The 16791-nt window shown below is 45.5% G+C and overlaps 1 protein-coding gene across 1 annotated transcript in view; it reads left to right on the top strand.

The window, feature by feature from the left end:
• SIL1 (SIL1 nucleotide exchange factor) overlaps window positions 1–16791 on the top strand; it is a 230843-nt gene that overhangs the window by 55528 nt on the left and 158524 nt on the right. The window contains exons 2-3 of the mRNA XM_032250522.1: window positions 3435–3549; window positions 10054–10192. Coding sequence (XP_032106413.1) covers window positions 3475–3549; window positions 10054–10192 — 214 coding nt within the window. The 5' untranslated portion in view covers window positions 3435–3474. The remainder of the gene's footprint in view (window positions 1–3434; window positions 3550–10053; window positions 10193–16791) is intronic.

The following is a 16791-nucleotide window of genomic DNA, read 5'->3' as shown; positions in this document are numbered from 1 at the left end:
CATAAAGCTAAGGCTTTTGCTGCTGGGTGAGTGTAGCAGCTATTTTTAGTACCCGAGCCTTTGCTTTTCCATTTGGCTGTGCTTTTTTAGCACCGTGGCGGTCCAGCAGGGCTGTTTTCCTTCATGGCTGCAGATGTCCTTAGGGAAAGTTTCTGTCTACCCCTGAGAAGATGGGCTGGGCAGAGGGGTAGTGACTTCTGAGAGTGGATTCAGGCAGGCTTTAGGTCCCACTGCAGTCATGCCACACGTCCAGTTTCTAAAGGTGAAACAGGGAGGAATGTGGCAGGAGTGGGATAGATAAAAGGTAAACACTATGCTCTTCAGAGATGCTGCTGTGTAATTAACTCACTTAAGCCTCAGTTGAGTAAACTGCCTAATGAGGTATACTGGGGCTAAGGAATAAATATTAAATCCTCTTGTAAGGGTCTGGACTAATACTGACACATCCGAATTTTCCTAAGGTTTTCTGGTTTGTTTTGCTTTTCCTTCTGCCTTTCTTTCCTAGATCATTTGCTAATTTGGATTAAGTTTTCTTGATTTCTCTTCTAGTTTAGTAGAATAGACCACAATATTTTCGCTATTCCAAATAGGAACTCTTTATCTATTAAGGAGTAACTCTTCATTTCCCCTTTTCCTCAACCTGGTAACTGCTTTTCTACTTTTTATCTGAATGAATTTGTCTAAACATTTCATATAATTAGAATCATACAATGCCTGAGCATTTGTGTCTTATTTCACTTGGCATAATGTTTTCAAGATTCCATGTTGTGGCAGGTATCAGAATTTCATTCCTTTTATGGCAGAATAATAATCTATTTTATGTATATGCCACATTTTAAAAATCCATCTTTTGATGTGCACTTGGATTGCTTCCACATTTTGACTATTGTGATTAATGCTGCAGTGAACACTGATGTACATATATCTGTTCAAATCCCTGTTTCCAATTCTTTGGGGGATATGCTTAGGAGTGGAATTGCTGGGACATATGGTAATTCCATATTTAGCTTTCTGAGGAGCCATCAAGCTATTCCCAAATGGCTGCACTGTTTTCTATCTCTACCAGCAATGTACGAGGGTTCCAGTTAATCCATGTCTTCACCAACACTTGTTATTTTACTTAAAAAAAAAAAAATTACAGCCATCCTTGTGGGTGTGAAGTGGTGTATCATTGTGGTTTTGATTTGCATTTCCCTCATGGCTAGTGATGTTGAGAACCTTTTCATGTCCCTATTGGTCATTTGTATATCTTCTTTGGAGAAATGTTTATTCAAGTCCTTTGCCTATTTTAATTTTTTTAATGCTTGCTTTTTTTCTTTTTCTTTCTTTTTTTTTTTTTAGATGAGGTTTCACCATGTTAGGCTGGTCTTGAACTCCCAACCTCAGGTGATCCTCCCGCCTTGGCCTCCAAAGTGCTTGGATTACAGACGTGAGCCACCATGCCCGACCATGCTTACTTTTTTTTAAGCAACAGAATCTTACACTGTTGCCTAGGCTATAGCACAGTGGCATTATCATAGCTCACTGAAGCCTCAAACTCCTGGGCTCAAGAGATCTTCTCATCTTGGCCTCCTGAGTAGCTGGGACTACAGGTGCACACAACCACACCTGGCTTTTTTTGAATTAAAAAAAAAATTTTTTTTTTACGAGATGAGATCTAGCTATATTGCTCAGGGTGTTCTTGAACTCATGCCTTTGCCCATTTTTAAATTGGGATGCTTGTCTTTTTATTGTTGAGATTTAGGAATTCTCTGTTCTGGTCAATACACCCTTAACAGAGACGTGATTTACAAATATTTTCTCCCATTCTGTCTTTTCACTATTTTGATAATATCCTTTGAGATGCAAAAGCTTTTTAATCTTGATGAAGCCCAATTTATTTTTCTTTTGTTGCCTATGCTTTTGGTGTCATATTTAAGAAATCTCTGCCAAATTCAAGGTCATTAAGATTACATCTATGTTTCCAAGTTTTATGTTTTAGCTCTTAAATGTAGGTTTTTGATTCATTTCTAGTTAGTTTTTATAAATGATGTAGGAGTCCAACTTCATTCTTTTACATGTGAATATCCAGTTGTCCCAGTACCATTTCTTAAAGAGGTTGTCCTTTCTCCATTGAATGGTCTTGGTACCACTTTCAAAAATTGCCCATATATGTGATTATTTCTGGACTCTCAATTTTATTCCATTGGTCGGTCTGTCCATCCTTACGCCAGTATCACTCTTTGATTACTGTAGCTTTGTAGTAAGTTTTGAAATCAGGAAGAGCGAGTCCTCTAAGTTTCTTCTTTTACTTTCTTTTTTTTGAGATGGGTACTTACTCTGACACCCAGGTTGGAGTGTAGTGGCACGATCTCAGCTCACTGCAACCTTTGCCTCCCAGGCTCAAGCAATCCTCCCACGTCAGCCTCCTGGGTAGCTGAGACTACAGGCATGCACCACCACACCCAGCAAATTTTTGTATTTTTGGTAGAGATGGTGTTTTGGTCATGTTTCCCAGGCTGGTGTTGAACTCCTGAGCTGAGGCAATCCACCCATTGGCCTCACAAAGTGCTGGGATTATAGGTGTTGAGCTACCAAACCCAGCTCTTTCTTCTTTTTTAAGATTTATTTTGGCTATTCTGGGTCTCCTGAAATTTCATATGAGTTTTAGGATATGTTTTTCCATTGGGATTTTAACAGAGATTGCTCTGAATCTGTATGTTGCTTTGGGTAGTATTGTTATTAACAGTATGAAGTCTCTAATTCATGAACATGGGATATCCTTCCATCCTTATATCCTTTTAATTTTTTTTTTTTTTTTTTTTTTTTTTGGAGAGACAGGGTCTTACTATGTTGTGCAGGTTGGTCTTGAACTTCTGGCCTCAAGTGATCCTCCCACCTTTGCCTTTCCTTGTAGTAGCTACTGGGGCTTATACTTTGATTTGTTTGACTGAAAGATATTGTGAGAGGTTTTGTGGCTTGGAGTTATTGAACTTTGCTGGCTTAGACAATATTGATGCCATCTTTCTTCAAGAAGGAGAATGGTGTATGTTTTAGAAGTGGATGGTTACAAAGCCTTATGTGGATTTGGGTCCATGTTGTTCACATGCAGATCAGTTGGTTAGTTTCCTTCTCTCCTTATCATAGTCGAGGCTACACACCGCAACCTGATAACAAGTTGTTAATGAAAAAGGAAGGGACCACGGCTGTTATAGCTTATGCAGGAGTCTTGGTTGACCGTATGGTTCTAGCCAGGGCATATCTCTTGTTGGATGGCTGGACCCACCATGGGAGATGGAGGCCTCAGAATTATCTAGAAGTGGTAGAAGACTCATTATACCTCTATGCAGGAAATGTCTGACATCTGTGAGCAAGTGGCAACATGGGAATCACAGTGCAGGGACACCAAGCACTAGTTTTTTATTGACCTTCTGTTTTCTATGCTTGCACCACAGGTCCCTGACTACGGCTCACCAGAGCCTGCCTTCATCTAGGATGGCTCTTCTGGGCAGGCTCCTTGGGCTGCTGATGGCCACCTGCCTCACCTTCTGCCTCAGTCATCAGAACCCGGTAAATGTCTTACTGCAAATGGGAGGGATCCCTGATGAGGTCTGAGAAGGCCTCCCTCTCACCAGGGGTGCTGTGGGAGTAGGGTGGGCTTTTATGTTTCTTTCTTATGCGAGTGTGGCTGGCAGTGGATCATGGAGTAGGTAGACTTCTTCCTCCCTATCCCTGTGTCTTCTGGCCTTTGTTTGAAGCTTATGGCATTATTTCCCTTTGGGAAAAAGATGATCATGATGATAAATTAATATAATCTTCCATGTACCAAACCTTGTAGTGAGTACTTTATATGTATTCTCATTTAATCCTCCCAACAACACTATGAAGTAGGCAACTACAGTTTTTATCCTCATTTTGAGAAGACTAAAACTCAGAGACATTAAGTAACTTGGCCAAAATCACACAGCCAGTCAGTTTGTGAGAGTTGTGAATGTCACAATTCTTCTCAAAAGCTGAGTGCCTGTGTGGTGGGCATCAGTTCCAAGTAAGACTTTTTCTCCCCCTCTACTCCTCTCTTCCTTGTACTTTCTCAGTTTATCTCTATCTCTATTCTCCTTCCTTTTGTCTGTAGCTCCCTGTTCTTTCTGGACCACTCTTCATTAACCTAGACCTCACTGCTCAGGGCTTCTGCCATTGCCACTGGCAGGAGGAGAATACGCAAAAAGGCCCTGAGCTTGGCCTGGTGTAGCACGCTATGGTTCCTGGCCCTGTTTCCTTGGCTTGTCCCAGCAACAGCCTGCCCTTGACTAGCTCCTAATGCCCTCCCTCTCTTCTCCCTTGAGAAGCTCTCACTGTCAGTTCTTTGACAGTTTCACACTTCCCTGGCCACCTTCCCCAACCCCCAGGGCTCCCACTAAATGTTAGATAAAGCGCTGGAAGCTCTGGAGCCGGAGGTCCTTGAAGTGCAAATGACAATTCTGATGAATTTAATAACAATCCAGCTTAGCTGTGGTTCACCTCTGGCTCATGGCAAGCTTCCACCTTGTCTCTGAAATCATTTGTTTTCTCTCTGCCTTTCTCCCCACTTTGTGGAGCAGGAGAAAACGTACAGTTAGGAGTCACGAGACCTCTTGAGTTTTTAATGCTCTCTGAGATCCTGTTGGTGCTGTTTATTTGTGTCTTCTTCAAGGACAGTGTGAATGGGTTCCCAGAGGCCCCTGAGAATGGGACTGGCTACAGCACGAGGTTGGGGCTGTCTCTGGCATGGGTTGGAGATGGAATGGCCCAGAAAAGAGCCTTGAGGGACCAGGGTTGTGTCCCCTCCCCAACTTTGTAGCTTATGAGGATGCCGTGCTCCCCATTGTGAGCTTTAGCAGATGCACAATTAACAAAGGCATGCTGATGAATTTACTTAAGGACTGAGTTAGGAAGTCCCTTTTGGATAATAGTCCAACCAAATAGATGAACTTTCAGAGCATAATTATTCTGGCCCATTTATATTAGCTCTATTGAGTCTAGTCTCAGAAAAATGTTAATACTGACTTTCATCAACAGAAGCTGCTTTTATCCTTATGTCTGTTCCTAAGCTGTATCCATTTGTCATAATCTTTCATCATGTGCTAAGCACAAGTAGGAGTTGAAGCATCTTTTCTCTCATACCATAAAAATTGCTGCCCTGATGTCATTTAAAAATCTAAATTACACAGCCAGCCACCTTCACAACAGTGAAAATGGAGTGGAGGTGGTTATGATCCTTTCTTCGGAGCCTGGAGTCCAGGTAAGTGTTCCTGATGACCTGGAATTGTCCTCCCGAAAGGCATTTGGGCAGGTTGATGCCCACCTAGGAAAAGCCAGCTGTGTGTATCACAGTATGATCTGGAGCCAGCCTTCCTCCCTGGCTCCTGCTGTGGCACTTCCCCAGGATGCCACATGTCAGGAGGCATGTAGACACTGAAGGGCTGTGGTTGCATGTTACTGGGCTTTAGAAAGGTGGTAAACAATGGGGGAAGGTACAGTAGTGGAGCCTTGTGGAAGGAGCACAGGCCCTTCGTAAGATCCCTTTGCCTCTCACTTTGGCAGTTTGACCCTTTCTGAGCATTGTTTCCTAATCTGTAAAACAGTATTGGTACCTGCCTCTTAAGGTTTTAGTGTAGATTCAATGTGATTATATATAAAGCACCTGGCACTGAAACTGGCCCGATGTGGCCAGTAAATGGTTAATACATGTCAGCTGTTAATTTTTTAGTATTGTAGTGCTGCTTCTGTGGTTTAATTTGGGCTCTGTCAGGCAGGCTTCTGTCCCAAAGTGTTGCCCTGGCAGTCTGTCTCTGTTACAGTGTCTATCAACCCACCATTAGAGATTCATTCATTCTCTTGGATCTTGTAGGCTTTGGTTTTTAAGAATCTCTTATTCGGATGCAAGTGCAAGAAAGTGTGACATGGTAAGCTGTTGTCAGCTAACGCCTTATCTAGCATTTCTTGCCAGTCACTTGAGAGAAAACTGGTATTTGGAGTGATGGTGATAGGGAGAAGAGAGTGCTCATAATCTAGCATGGAAGGGAGCCCTGAGGAGCCAGCTAGGAAGGCACCAGAGCACGGGTTTATTTCACAGCTGACCAAGGGCTGGCCTGCGTCTCTCTCTCCTGTTCAGAACACTGCCTAGGCAGAGTGAGGCTAGTTGTGCTTGTTCTTTCTCTTGGACTGTGGTTTCTTACCTGACCCATGGAAGTCTTTGCCAAGGAAGGGCATGGGCTGGTAGGTATGCTGAGTGATCTCATTGTCCCAGCATCATTCCGTCAGCTCTCAGGGCACAACTTATTAGTACATCTGACCATGAAAGAATCATAGAAGTGAGTCAAAACTTATGTATGGGCTTTGGAGCCAGGCAGGTCTGGACTTTAATCTCTGCTCTGCTTTTCTGAGCAGCATGATTTTGAAAAGCCCCATATCTGTCCTCCTGTAGGACCAATATGATGTGCTTCACCGATGAGACTTGGATGAATTGAGGCATGGAAGGCATCTTGCCCCGGTGCCTGACATATGATCAGGGCTTAATAAATGGTAGCTGCTGTTAACATTACAACCTCATCCTCTTGATGCTGCTTCTTTCAAAACCTCCTCTGGAACTCTGCTTTTGAACTCACTGTCCAGCTTGTGGTTTGTTCGTATCAGTGAACCTCTCTCAATGCTTCTGAGCCCTTCGCCTTTGAGGATAGCTAGGTGTGATTTGGGCAAAGCATCTAAAGATTGTCATAGCCAGGTCGGGTGAACAAGGTGAGCATAGATTGGCGAGTATCAATTTTGTGTCAATCACCACTAAGGGGATTGGTGTACTTTAAAATAATGACAGATTTTGTGTTTGTGTCATAAAATCTGGTTCAAAGATGATAACAAAAGGAGGTACAAAAAATATTTTGAACAGTGACAGGATTGTTGCAAGAGTCTGGCCTCCTTAGGACTCGAAGCATGTAGCTCAGCAGTTTCATTCTAACCCTCCTTCTTGAATCTACTCCATTAATCTTGTTAATGAAACCTAGAAAAAGAGGCTTTCCTAACCCTTAGTAGTTAGAATGAACATCAGCCTACCTGGGTTTTGAAGGGCTTCCTGTGCTACCTTCTTATCATCACCATCTCCCTTTCCCCTTTCTGCTTCTCTTGATGATGAGAATTTGGCTGCTTGCTTACAGCCTGCCAGGAATTATCGGGCTAATACGTAAACTGAAGTAAGGATGGAGGCGTGGCATGGTGGCTCATGCCTGTAATCCAAGCACTTTGGGATGTAGAGGAGGGAGGATTGCTTGAGTCCAGGAGTTCAAGACCAGCCTGGGAAACAGGGAGACCTTGTCTCTACTAAAAATTAAAAAAAAATAAGTTGCAAGTTGATGCTTAGATATTTTAGTTTGGCCCGTTTAGTGTTCTAAAAATAAGAACATTTCACATAGAAATCTGGCTTTCTGTTTTCAAGTTGAATGCCTGCATGACAGTGGTAGACCAGCGGAGTAGCAGCTGCTTCCCTTAGGAAGGAGGCAGGAGGGCTCCGGTTTCTATAGTCCCACCACTCCCTGTTGTTTACACCTGGTCCACTGATTTACTGGCATCCCTGCTTGGCCCCTGGGGCATTTTATTGACACACCTCCAAGGTAAATTTTATTAACCACCTTTTCATCTCTCAGTCTAGTGCTTCTAACTAGGGGTGACCCTAGTATATATAGACCTGGGTACTTAGCAGACAGGGTGGTCTTGTTCTGGAATATGAGGTGAGTACCTGCAGCAGACTCAGGTACTTTGGGCTTTCTTCAGTCTAAGGCGCCCAAAAGACACGCCTGCCTATGGGAAGGGACATTCATTCATCTGTTTGTTCAGCAGTTTCAAACTAAGCCCTGTGCTAGGCGTGGGGGCATAAGACTGACATGGTGCCTGCCCTCTGGAAACTTAGCTGTTGGAAGTCCTTGATGTCCATGTTCTCAGAATGGAGGGTGCCTCCTGCCAGTCTGTCTTCTCTGTAGTCTCATAAGTACACCTACTCTTCTATTCCTAGTTTTTTTTTTTGAGCTCACAGTTGTGCAAACTTTAAGCTGAAGGGATAGGAGGGGTTTGAGGCACCAGGCTGCGCAGGTGACCTGCTTGAATGATGCCATATTGTATAGTCACTCCTGGTTGTCACAGCACAGGCTCATCCAGCCTGGAATCTGTGTCTGCCTTTGTAAGTAATAACAGTAACAGCTACCATGTACCCAGGGGCAGTGGTTTACAATGTAGTACCTCATCTAATCTGTGAGCTAGATGTTATTATTTTCATGTTCAAAATGTAGGAACTGAATCTTAGAAAGTTATATAACTTTCCAGAGTCACGAGAAACTGGGATTTGAATTATTCCAGCATCTTAACCACTATGCTGGAGTCAGTGCCTCTCATTACTTGTGGTGTGATTTGAGAGCTTCTTCTTGCCAAGATATTTTCCTTATTGGTCCTTAGTAAGGCCTGAAATTCTGCCATCTAAATTTCATGCCTTTATTTCTTGTTAAAATGTAAAAATTCTTGGAGGGGTCTACACTGTCATCACCAGTACCTTAGCATTTTAACCTTTCCTCTGACAACTAAAGATCATTGAGGGTCCCAGGTAGGAGGGAGTTCTTATCTGGAGCGAAACACTTTATTTTATTTTTTTGACACAGGGTCTTGTTCTGTCACCTAGGCGGGAGTGTGGTGGCACCATCTCAGGTCACTACAGCCTCTGCCTCCTGGACTCCAACGATCCTCCTGCCTCAGCTGCCCAAGTGGGACTATAGGTGTGCGCCACCATGCCCGGCTAATTTTTTTGTATCTTTTATAGAGACAGGGTTTTGCCATGTTGGCCAGGCTGTTTTGAACTCTTGGGCTCAAGCGATCCACACACCTTGGCCTCTCAAAGTGCTGGGATTATAGGCGTGAGCCACCGCTCCCAGCCAAGAATGAGGTGTTATTTGAAAGTTAACTAACTTTCCAGATGTATGCATATCTCCCAGGTGTGGTTAGAATTGTTGGGAGACCAAAGTGAGATTTATGTAAAGTAACCAGCACGGATTCAGGCTCATAGGAAGATTCCAAGAAATATACTTCTTATTGCTAGGAGAGAGATTGGGAAGCAGAGAAAAAGTGATGACCAGGGAGATGGGCAAGCTGAAATATCTCCCTATGTGCCAGTGTGGGTTCCTCCTTGCTTTCCCAAATGCAATTTCCCAGAGTTCTGGAACCCTCTGGTTCAAATTTCCTGAGGTCTTATTGCTTTTATGCAAGAACAGGTTTAAAAATGGGATAGGAAGGATGAGAGTCCAGGAAAGAGCAAAATGAATAATACTTTGTATTTGTCTTGCATCACTGTCTCCTGAGCTGAGAATGCTCCAGAGACACCATCTCATTAGTCCTCTATGTTCTGTGCAGGGTGGAAGGAAACAGGTTTTAGGAAGTGGTTTCCAACCTGAGCATCTTCCTCCCTTAGCCCAGCTGGATTCCCACCTTCCCACTTGTACCCTTCCTGCGTGGTTTGAATGGCTCATAGGCACTCTGGGGAATTGTGCCCTGCTGGGCTCCTTGGGACTCAGTTGGGCCTTAGCTGCCAGCTTTTGTACATCTGTAGTGACCATTTGAGGCCTTACTCTCCAATTTACATATGTGTTTTTTTCTTTTCTAAATATGTTTATTTTTATTGTAAACATAATACATGCGAGTTTTAAACATCAAACAGTATAATAGCATGTCAGAAAGTAAAAGACTCTTATTGTTTCCTTTTGCCAGCCCCTGTCCCTAATGTGTTCCCTTAACTTGCTCAAGATACCATGGGATCTTCTAGAGTCATTCCCTATGCGTTTTCAAAAGTGCCACTTACATACGTGACAACGTGTGTTTGTTTAGCCCTATTACTTCATACGTGCTGGTTCTGAGACTGACCTTGTGAAAGGAATTGTGGGTGTCCAGACATGTCTGGCTGTTGGGGAGGGGGCATGGAGGAAAAGAATGTGCCACCTCAGGCCATTTTCTTTCTGTTTACCTGGGGCCTAGTTGCGGTGGGTCATGCCTTGTGTTTTCTCTTCTCAGAAGGAGTTTGCCCTGACCAACCCAGAGAAGAGCAGCACCAAAGAAACAGAGAGAAAAGAAACCAAAGCAGAGGAGGAGCTCAATGCCGAGGTCCTGGAGGTGTTCCACCCGACACATGAGTGGCAGGCCCTTCACCCAGGTACCAGGCCCAGCCCTGTCCCCACAAAACACATTCTGAATTCAAACTACATATGTCCTTTGTCCCCACTGGGCTGCTCCTTCAGGCTGCTCACCTCTGGCCTGTGGGAGGGGAATAGCATGGTCTGTCAGAGTGGTAGCTGCTGCTGCAGGACTCAGGGACCTTCATTTTCCAGCAGAACAGAGATTACAACATCTGAGTGCCCTGGAAGGAAGGCAGGTGGTGGGTGGCCATGGTTTCTGAGCAAGTGATTGAAAACTTTCTTTCCTTGCACTTCTGAAGCAATGGAGAGGCAATGACATGTGCCTCGCTCTGCAAATGCTATTTTGGGCTCTGCTGCTCGGCTCAGTGCTGCTGAAATATTGTTCATGGGAGAGTCCTGAGCACCAGTGTGGGGCAGGAGTGTTCTGTTGTTAAACCTGTTCCAAGAAACAGGGGCTGGTCCTGGCCTGGTTTTTAAATAGTGCATCCTCAGAAGAAACAATTTTCTAACCCTTTCATGAGCCTGGGCCCAGGGCTTAAAATAATGAGAATAGTCAGCAACTGCAGAGTCTTTACCATGTTCAGGTACTGTACTAGGTGCTTTGTATGCATAATCTTGTTTAATTTTCACTATAATGGGAACGATTACTATCTTTATGTTCAGGTGAAAGCATTGAGGCTCGTGTGGTTAGGTAACTTGTCCTATGTCATCCAGCTAACTTGCCCTGTGCCATTGACCCCAGAGCCTGGGCCCACTGTCTTCCTACGTCTTCCCAGTCCTAGCTGTCCTTGGCTGGTGCCTACTTTACTGACACCTGGGACTGTCCTCAGGAGTAGCAAGGTGGATAGCAAACCCTGGCAGCTTCCACAGTGTAGTTTCATCACCTCCTTGCTGATATTCATCACCATGTCCTCACTGCCCCCACTGCTGCTGTGCTGTCAGGGCAGCATTTGCTGTGCCAGCCAGCTTTCTGGTAGCAATATTGCTCCTGCTGGGTTTGCACATGGGTAGCTGCTGCCACAGAAGAGTGATGAAGCAGCGAGGAAGCCAATTGGGAGCTAATGGCATTGAGCAGAGGGAACTTTTAGGAATAGAGGTACTGGGTTCAACAGATCCAACCTCTGCCTGCCATCACCCACCCCTCCCCGACCTGGCTTCACTTGAGACCTGAGCCCCACTGGTCCTTAAGGACTACAACCAGAGGCTTTCAGGGGTAGGGCGTGGAAGATACATACTATCCCCTGTTTTTATGTACCACTTTTTATGTACACTTGCTTGTACCACTTTTATTTTTTTGAGACAGGGTCTTGCTCTGTCACCCAGGCTGGAGTCCTGTGTTGCGATCTCAGCTCACTGCAGCCTCTGCCTCCTGGGCTCAGGAGATCCTCCCACCTCAGCCTGCAGAGTAGCTGGGGCTATAGTTGCAAGCCACCACACCCAGCTAATTTTGGTATTTTTTGTAGAGACAGAGTTTTGCCATCTTGCCCAGGCTGGTCTTGAACTCCTGAGCTCGAGCAGTCTACCTGTCTCAGCCTCCCAAAGTGCTAGGATTACAGATGTGAGCCACCATGCCTGGCCTTGTACCACTTTTAACCAGGCAAGTTCCCGGAGCAGATGGAAGTCAGTGTCCTGTGGCCTTGACTCCTACCCTGTCTGTTCCTGTGGTTGAGTCAGTAGCTCCCTTCAACCAGTAGCATCCTGATTCATGTTGCAGACTGAACAGTGATGACAGTTCTGATCCTGGCCCCTTGCCCAGCCCTCGGGGCAGTGGGGCTGCTATTAAAGCCTAAAGAAAAGAGCCCCTCTCTGTATCATTGGGGAGGGACATCCAGAGCCTGTGTGATAAGAGTGGGCTGTGGACTCTGAGAGACTCCCAGAGAACTGGAGTAGAGCACTGATTTTTACGGTTAACTTGATGTTTCATTGACGTCACCCTCTGCCTTGGAGTTTCTCAAGAGTCTCTAGTAAACTCTTCTTTACAAAATTCCCTTGGAGTTGTCCCAAAGGCTGGTGTGTTGCAGTTACACCTAGACGCAGAGGCCCTATAGCTCAGAGGGCTAAGCAACTCTGGCTCCAGTCATGCCTGCCCCATCCCAGGAGCATTTTTTGCCTACACTGCATCTCAAAAGCAGGACTGGTGAGGGGAGGTTAGGTGGGAGCCTTGTTCTGGCCTCGGTGTCTGATGTGGGGTGATTAAGAATCTGGCGTCATGGCGTCAGACCAGTGGAGGCCCCAGTACAGGATTGACGTGTTTTCTGTGTATACTGTTAGGAAATTCAGGGGGCTGTGTGGATAGCTGGCACATGTGTTCAACCAGATTATGATACCTTAATTTACCACATTCTGAATTTTGCCTGGGAGCTTCCAACACATCTACCTAAAGGTTAAAAGGAATGTAGTCAGTCCTGGGAACTGAATGGGTAGGTAAATGGGGAGGTGGTATAATTTAGTGGTAAAGAGGACAGACTAGACTCAGCCAGTTCTGGGTTCAGATCCTAGCTTTGCTACTTAGGGGATCTTGGGCAAGTCATGGAATCCTTCTGTTCTTTGGTCTTTCTCATTGGTGGCATGGGGGAAGTGTCCTGCCCTGCCTGCTGCAGAGGCTGTTGTATGCCATGAGACTGTAGATGTAAAGTCCTCTGCCCACTTCCTAACATGGAGAAATCAGTCAGTACACAGCTGTTCTGATTTTCAGTGGTAAATTTTCCACTTAGCCACCCCCTCAATCCAATTGTGGAATCATTGGTTGCCAGTGAGGGTACCTGAGCATGTCAGTTTCTGTCCCTATAACTTTACATGGGGAAGGGAACTTATGATGTGAAGAAGAGACTTGCATGTTCATGCAATATCCTCCCTTCCTTAACAGAGACTTTGATCACAGAGCAAGAGTAAGCACGAGCAAAAAGGGCTAGCAGAGTGTTTCCTGTCTAAGAGTCAGTGGCATGGCACAGGAAGGTGGTGGACTTAAGAAAATGGCAAGTTTATATGAATAGTTATTGTCCCCCATTCAGTACCTTCTGTCCCCCAGGACTCTTAAGGGAGGACCACAGCTCTGTTGTCCTTAGGCTCCCAAGTGGGGAACTGGGGTTCATGGGTTGTTTTGGCTGTGCTAATTTGAAAGCAGATTTCCAGACTGCCTGCTGCCTGGAACACCAGGGGACCAACCCATGACTTCATGGGCCTTCTCTGCAGTCCAAGTAGGAATTGGGCCCTGGCCACTCAGTCCTGGAACAGCTGTAGGTGAAGCTCCTGAAGTCTACCTGCCTCTGTTATTACTGTCAGCATCCTCACTGGGAGCCGCTTGTTCCTAGAAGTGATTTTCCTGTCTCTTTCTTCTGGTTTATTTTGGGATCTGCCTCACCTTAAAGAGGCACAGCAAGCATTTGAGTGTGGATACAGCATCAGCTGTTCACAAGCAAGCAGAGCAAAGCTGTTTGCTGGTGGGTCCTGTGGGTTCTGGGCAGGGAACTCAGGAATTTGTCCTGGGGCTGAGGACCCCTGAACACCAGGACTTTGTGTCTGTGTAGCTGGTATTACAGAATGCCAGTCACAGCCAGCTTCAATGGGTTCCTGCCCCCTGGGCATCTTCTGAGATCCTACTTTGTGCCAAGCATCATCTATAGCCAGAGATATAGATAATAGTTCACGTTTACTGAGCATTGACTCTGCCAGGCTTCCTTTGAGGACAGGCGCTATAACTATCCTTATTTTTACAGATACAACTGAGTCTCAGAAGAAATGACTTAGCCAAATAACCAAAAAGTGATAGAGTCGGAACTGAAACCTAGATTTGTCTGGCTCTAAGCCCCAGCTCCTAACCACTGTGCCATATTATCTTGTAGCAAAAAGGACATGACCCCTGCCCTCTATTCAGCTCATAATCTTACAAAGGATACAGAGACAAAGACAAAAACAGCCACCAAAGCATTTTGGATGTCCTAGTGGAAGTGTTTTTTGCTCAGTGAGGGCATAAAGGATGGTATGGCAAGGCCAGGGCCTTCTCTCTTTAACCCTGAGATCTGTGTGGGGCAGCTCATCAAATTTTATGATGCTGAATCTCCAACTCCACCTGCAGCTCTCTTTTTGAGCTCTGTGGCCTTGCTCAGGTTGCTTAGAATCTCAGAACCTTAGTTTCCTCATCTGAAGATAGGGATGAAAATACAATACTTCACAGAGATGATGTGAGAATGAAACAAGGTTAACATGTAAAATGTTCAACACAGGGCCTGGCACATTGGCCATATTCAATGGCTATAGTTGTCATTAAAAAATATATACCTTTGTTCTGGGTATGGTGGTGTGCGACTGTAGTCCCAGCTCCTCAGGAGGCTGAGGTAGGAGGGTTGCCTGAGCCCAGGAGTTTGCATCATTGGTACCTGTAAATAGCCAGTCAGGGGCACTCCAGCCTTGGCAACATAGTGAGACACTGTCTTTTTAAAAACATATATCTATGTATTTACATCTTTGCTACCTCTCTTTCCTTGGGGACCTGAAGGAGAAGTGGAGATAAGGAGGCATCCTTGGCAGAGGCCCCCTTGTTCTGCTCATTAGCCAGTGCTGCATGTTGGCCCCATGTGTGCTCAGGGAAGCATAGCTAGGCACAGACCTGGGGCTCCTTATTGACCTGATCTGACTCCAGGTGCCTGTGAGAGTCTCTGAAATACTGGCATTAGCACAAAGAGCCCACTCAATGTGAGCATGCAGGAAGCCTGTGCAAGAACACGTTCATATGAGGGGGGAAAAAAAAGAAAAAGAAAAAAATCCAAATCATCAACAACTGATGAGAGCAATCCAAGAATTATAGAGCACCAGCCATCTGGTCAGATCATTTCAGATCTGCACGAGCAATAAGAGGGAATTGAATTTTAAAAACCTCATTTATAGTAGACCAACTACTCTGGTTTCAAGCATTTAAGAGAGGAGTCTGATTTCCTGCAGGCTCTGGACATCTGTCTGAAGGAGCACCTGACTCTGGTCTGGGTGACTCTGTGACACTGTTTGCAGCTTTGGAGGGGCAGTGTGGTTCTCCAGTCCTCTCACACCAAGTGGGTGTGCAGCAATTCAATTCAAATAACAGGTAGATGCATGGGGCAAGATATTGGAGTAGGGGTAGAGGGTGGTGCACAGAGCCCCCCAGCACTTCAGTGTGTCTATCAACCCTCATGCTCAAGTGGAGGTCAGGAAGCTCTCCGAATCTCATTGTTTCAGGGCCTTTATGGAAGTTTCCTTATATAGGCATGATTGATTACAGCATTGGCCATTGATAATTGACCTCAATCTCCAATCCTCCTTTTCCCCCCTGAAATTTCCAGCCCTCTAATCCTGGGTTGGTCTTTCTGGCAACCAGCCTCCATGCTGAAGCTATCTAGAACCCCCAACCAAGAGTCACCTAATTAGCATAAAAGCCCCATAGTTGAAAGGGGTTTGTTAGGAATAACAAAATACACTCTTACGGCTCAAAAAATTCGAAGAGTTTTAGAAACACTGAGCCAGCCAGGAACCAGGGAAAAAGACTACACATTATTATGCCACAGTTGCAATGAAGGTGAGACCAAGGGGCAAAACTCCCTGTATGTTCTGCCCACTTCCCAGATCTGTGGCTGGGAGGCAGGTGACCCTCCCTCTCTCCATCCCTGATCCTGGCGGGATCTTCCTTATGGGTTGTCTCATTCCCCATGGTCCCCAAGAGTATGATCTCTTCTGTCCCATCCTTCATACACGGACAAGCACACACATGTGAGGCCTATGAGAGTGGGTGGGAGTAAGGTTGTTGGTTTAGGGCACTTCATGCCTAAGCCCCTGCAGCTTATCACACTGTGGCAGTGGGACTTCTTAGCTACTGCTAAGGAAGTAATAACTTAAGGGAGGGGTGTAGCTAGGGGTCTTTGTTGAATGATCTTTCATCCTGGCTGAAGGACAGTGCTGGAAAGGTGGGGCAGGGGCTAAAGAGAAGAAACAGCCTGATTGTGTGTGGTGTTGGGGTGGTCTGTCTTCTTGGACATAAGTTGCTATCTCTGGCAACTTTTCAGGATGAAATATTCAACAGAGCTTACCTTTGGTGCTACTTCCTTCTACATGACGCCGCCCTTCTTACTTTGAGGGCTTTCTAGTCTTCTCGGGGGGACTTCCTTAGAACTTCATTTGTTCCTCTTTTACCTATACTTCTCGTCGTTCCCTCTATAATGTCCACCTCCCCAGCCTTTGTTAAGCATTCCACTCTGAGCATCTCCTTTTCTCCTTGGTAAGACAAGCTTGTCAGAGAGAACCACTTGGAGGATGGCAGGATGCCAGGTCTCTTGAGGCCTGTAGGAGCAGTTTCTGAGGCTTCAAATTATCCTGTATTGGGAGAGGAAAAAGATGGTGAGCTGGAACACAGGAAGGCCCCAGGAAGCTCCATGAGGATGGTTTACATCTCTTCATTGCAGAGAGACCTCATTTCTCATGTAGGGAGATCTCTTCACCAGCTTCCTAGTATGGCTGATCACTTCCCCTCAGCAGCTAAATCCCACAGCCCCCTGGGAGAGCAGGTGGAGGCCAGGCCAGGAAGGCCTGCAACCTCCATGGCAGCCACTGCCAAGACTGAGGCCACTTTGCAGCCGGCTGGCTGAGTTCTGCT

The sequence above is a fragment of the Sapajus apella genome, unplaced genomic scaffold (assembly GCF_009761245.1).
Source record: "Sapajus apella isolate SASKATOON/1434 unplaced genomic scaffold, GSC_monkey_1.0 scaffold71, whole genome shotgun sequence".
Classification (NCBI taxonomy): Eukaryota; Metazoa; Chordata; class Mammalia; order Primates; family Cebidae; genus Sapajus; species Sapajus apella.
This window is presented reverse-complemented; position numbering and strand designations above follow the sequence as displayed.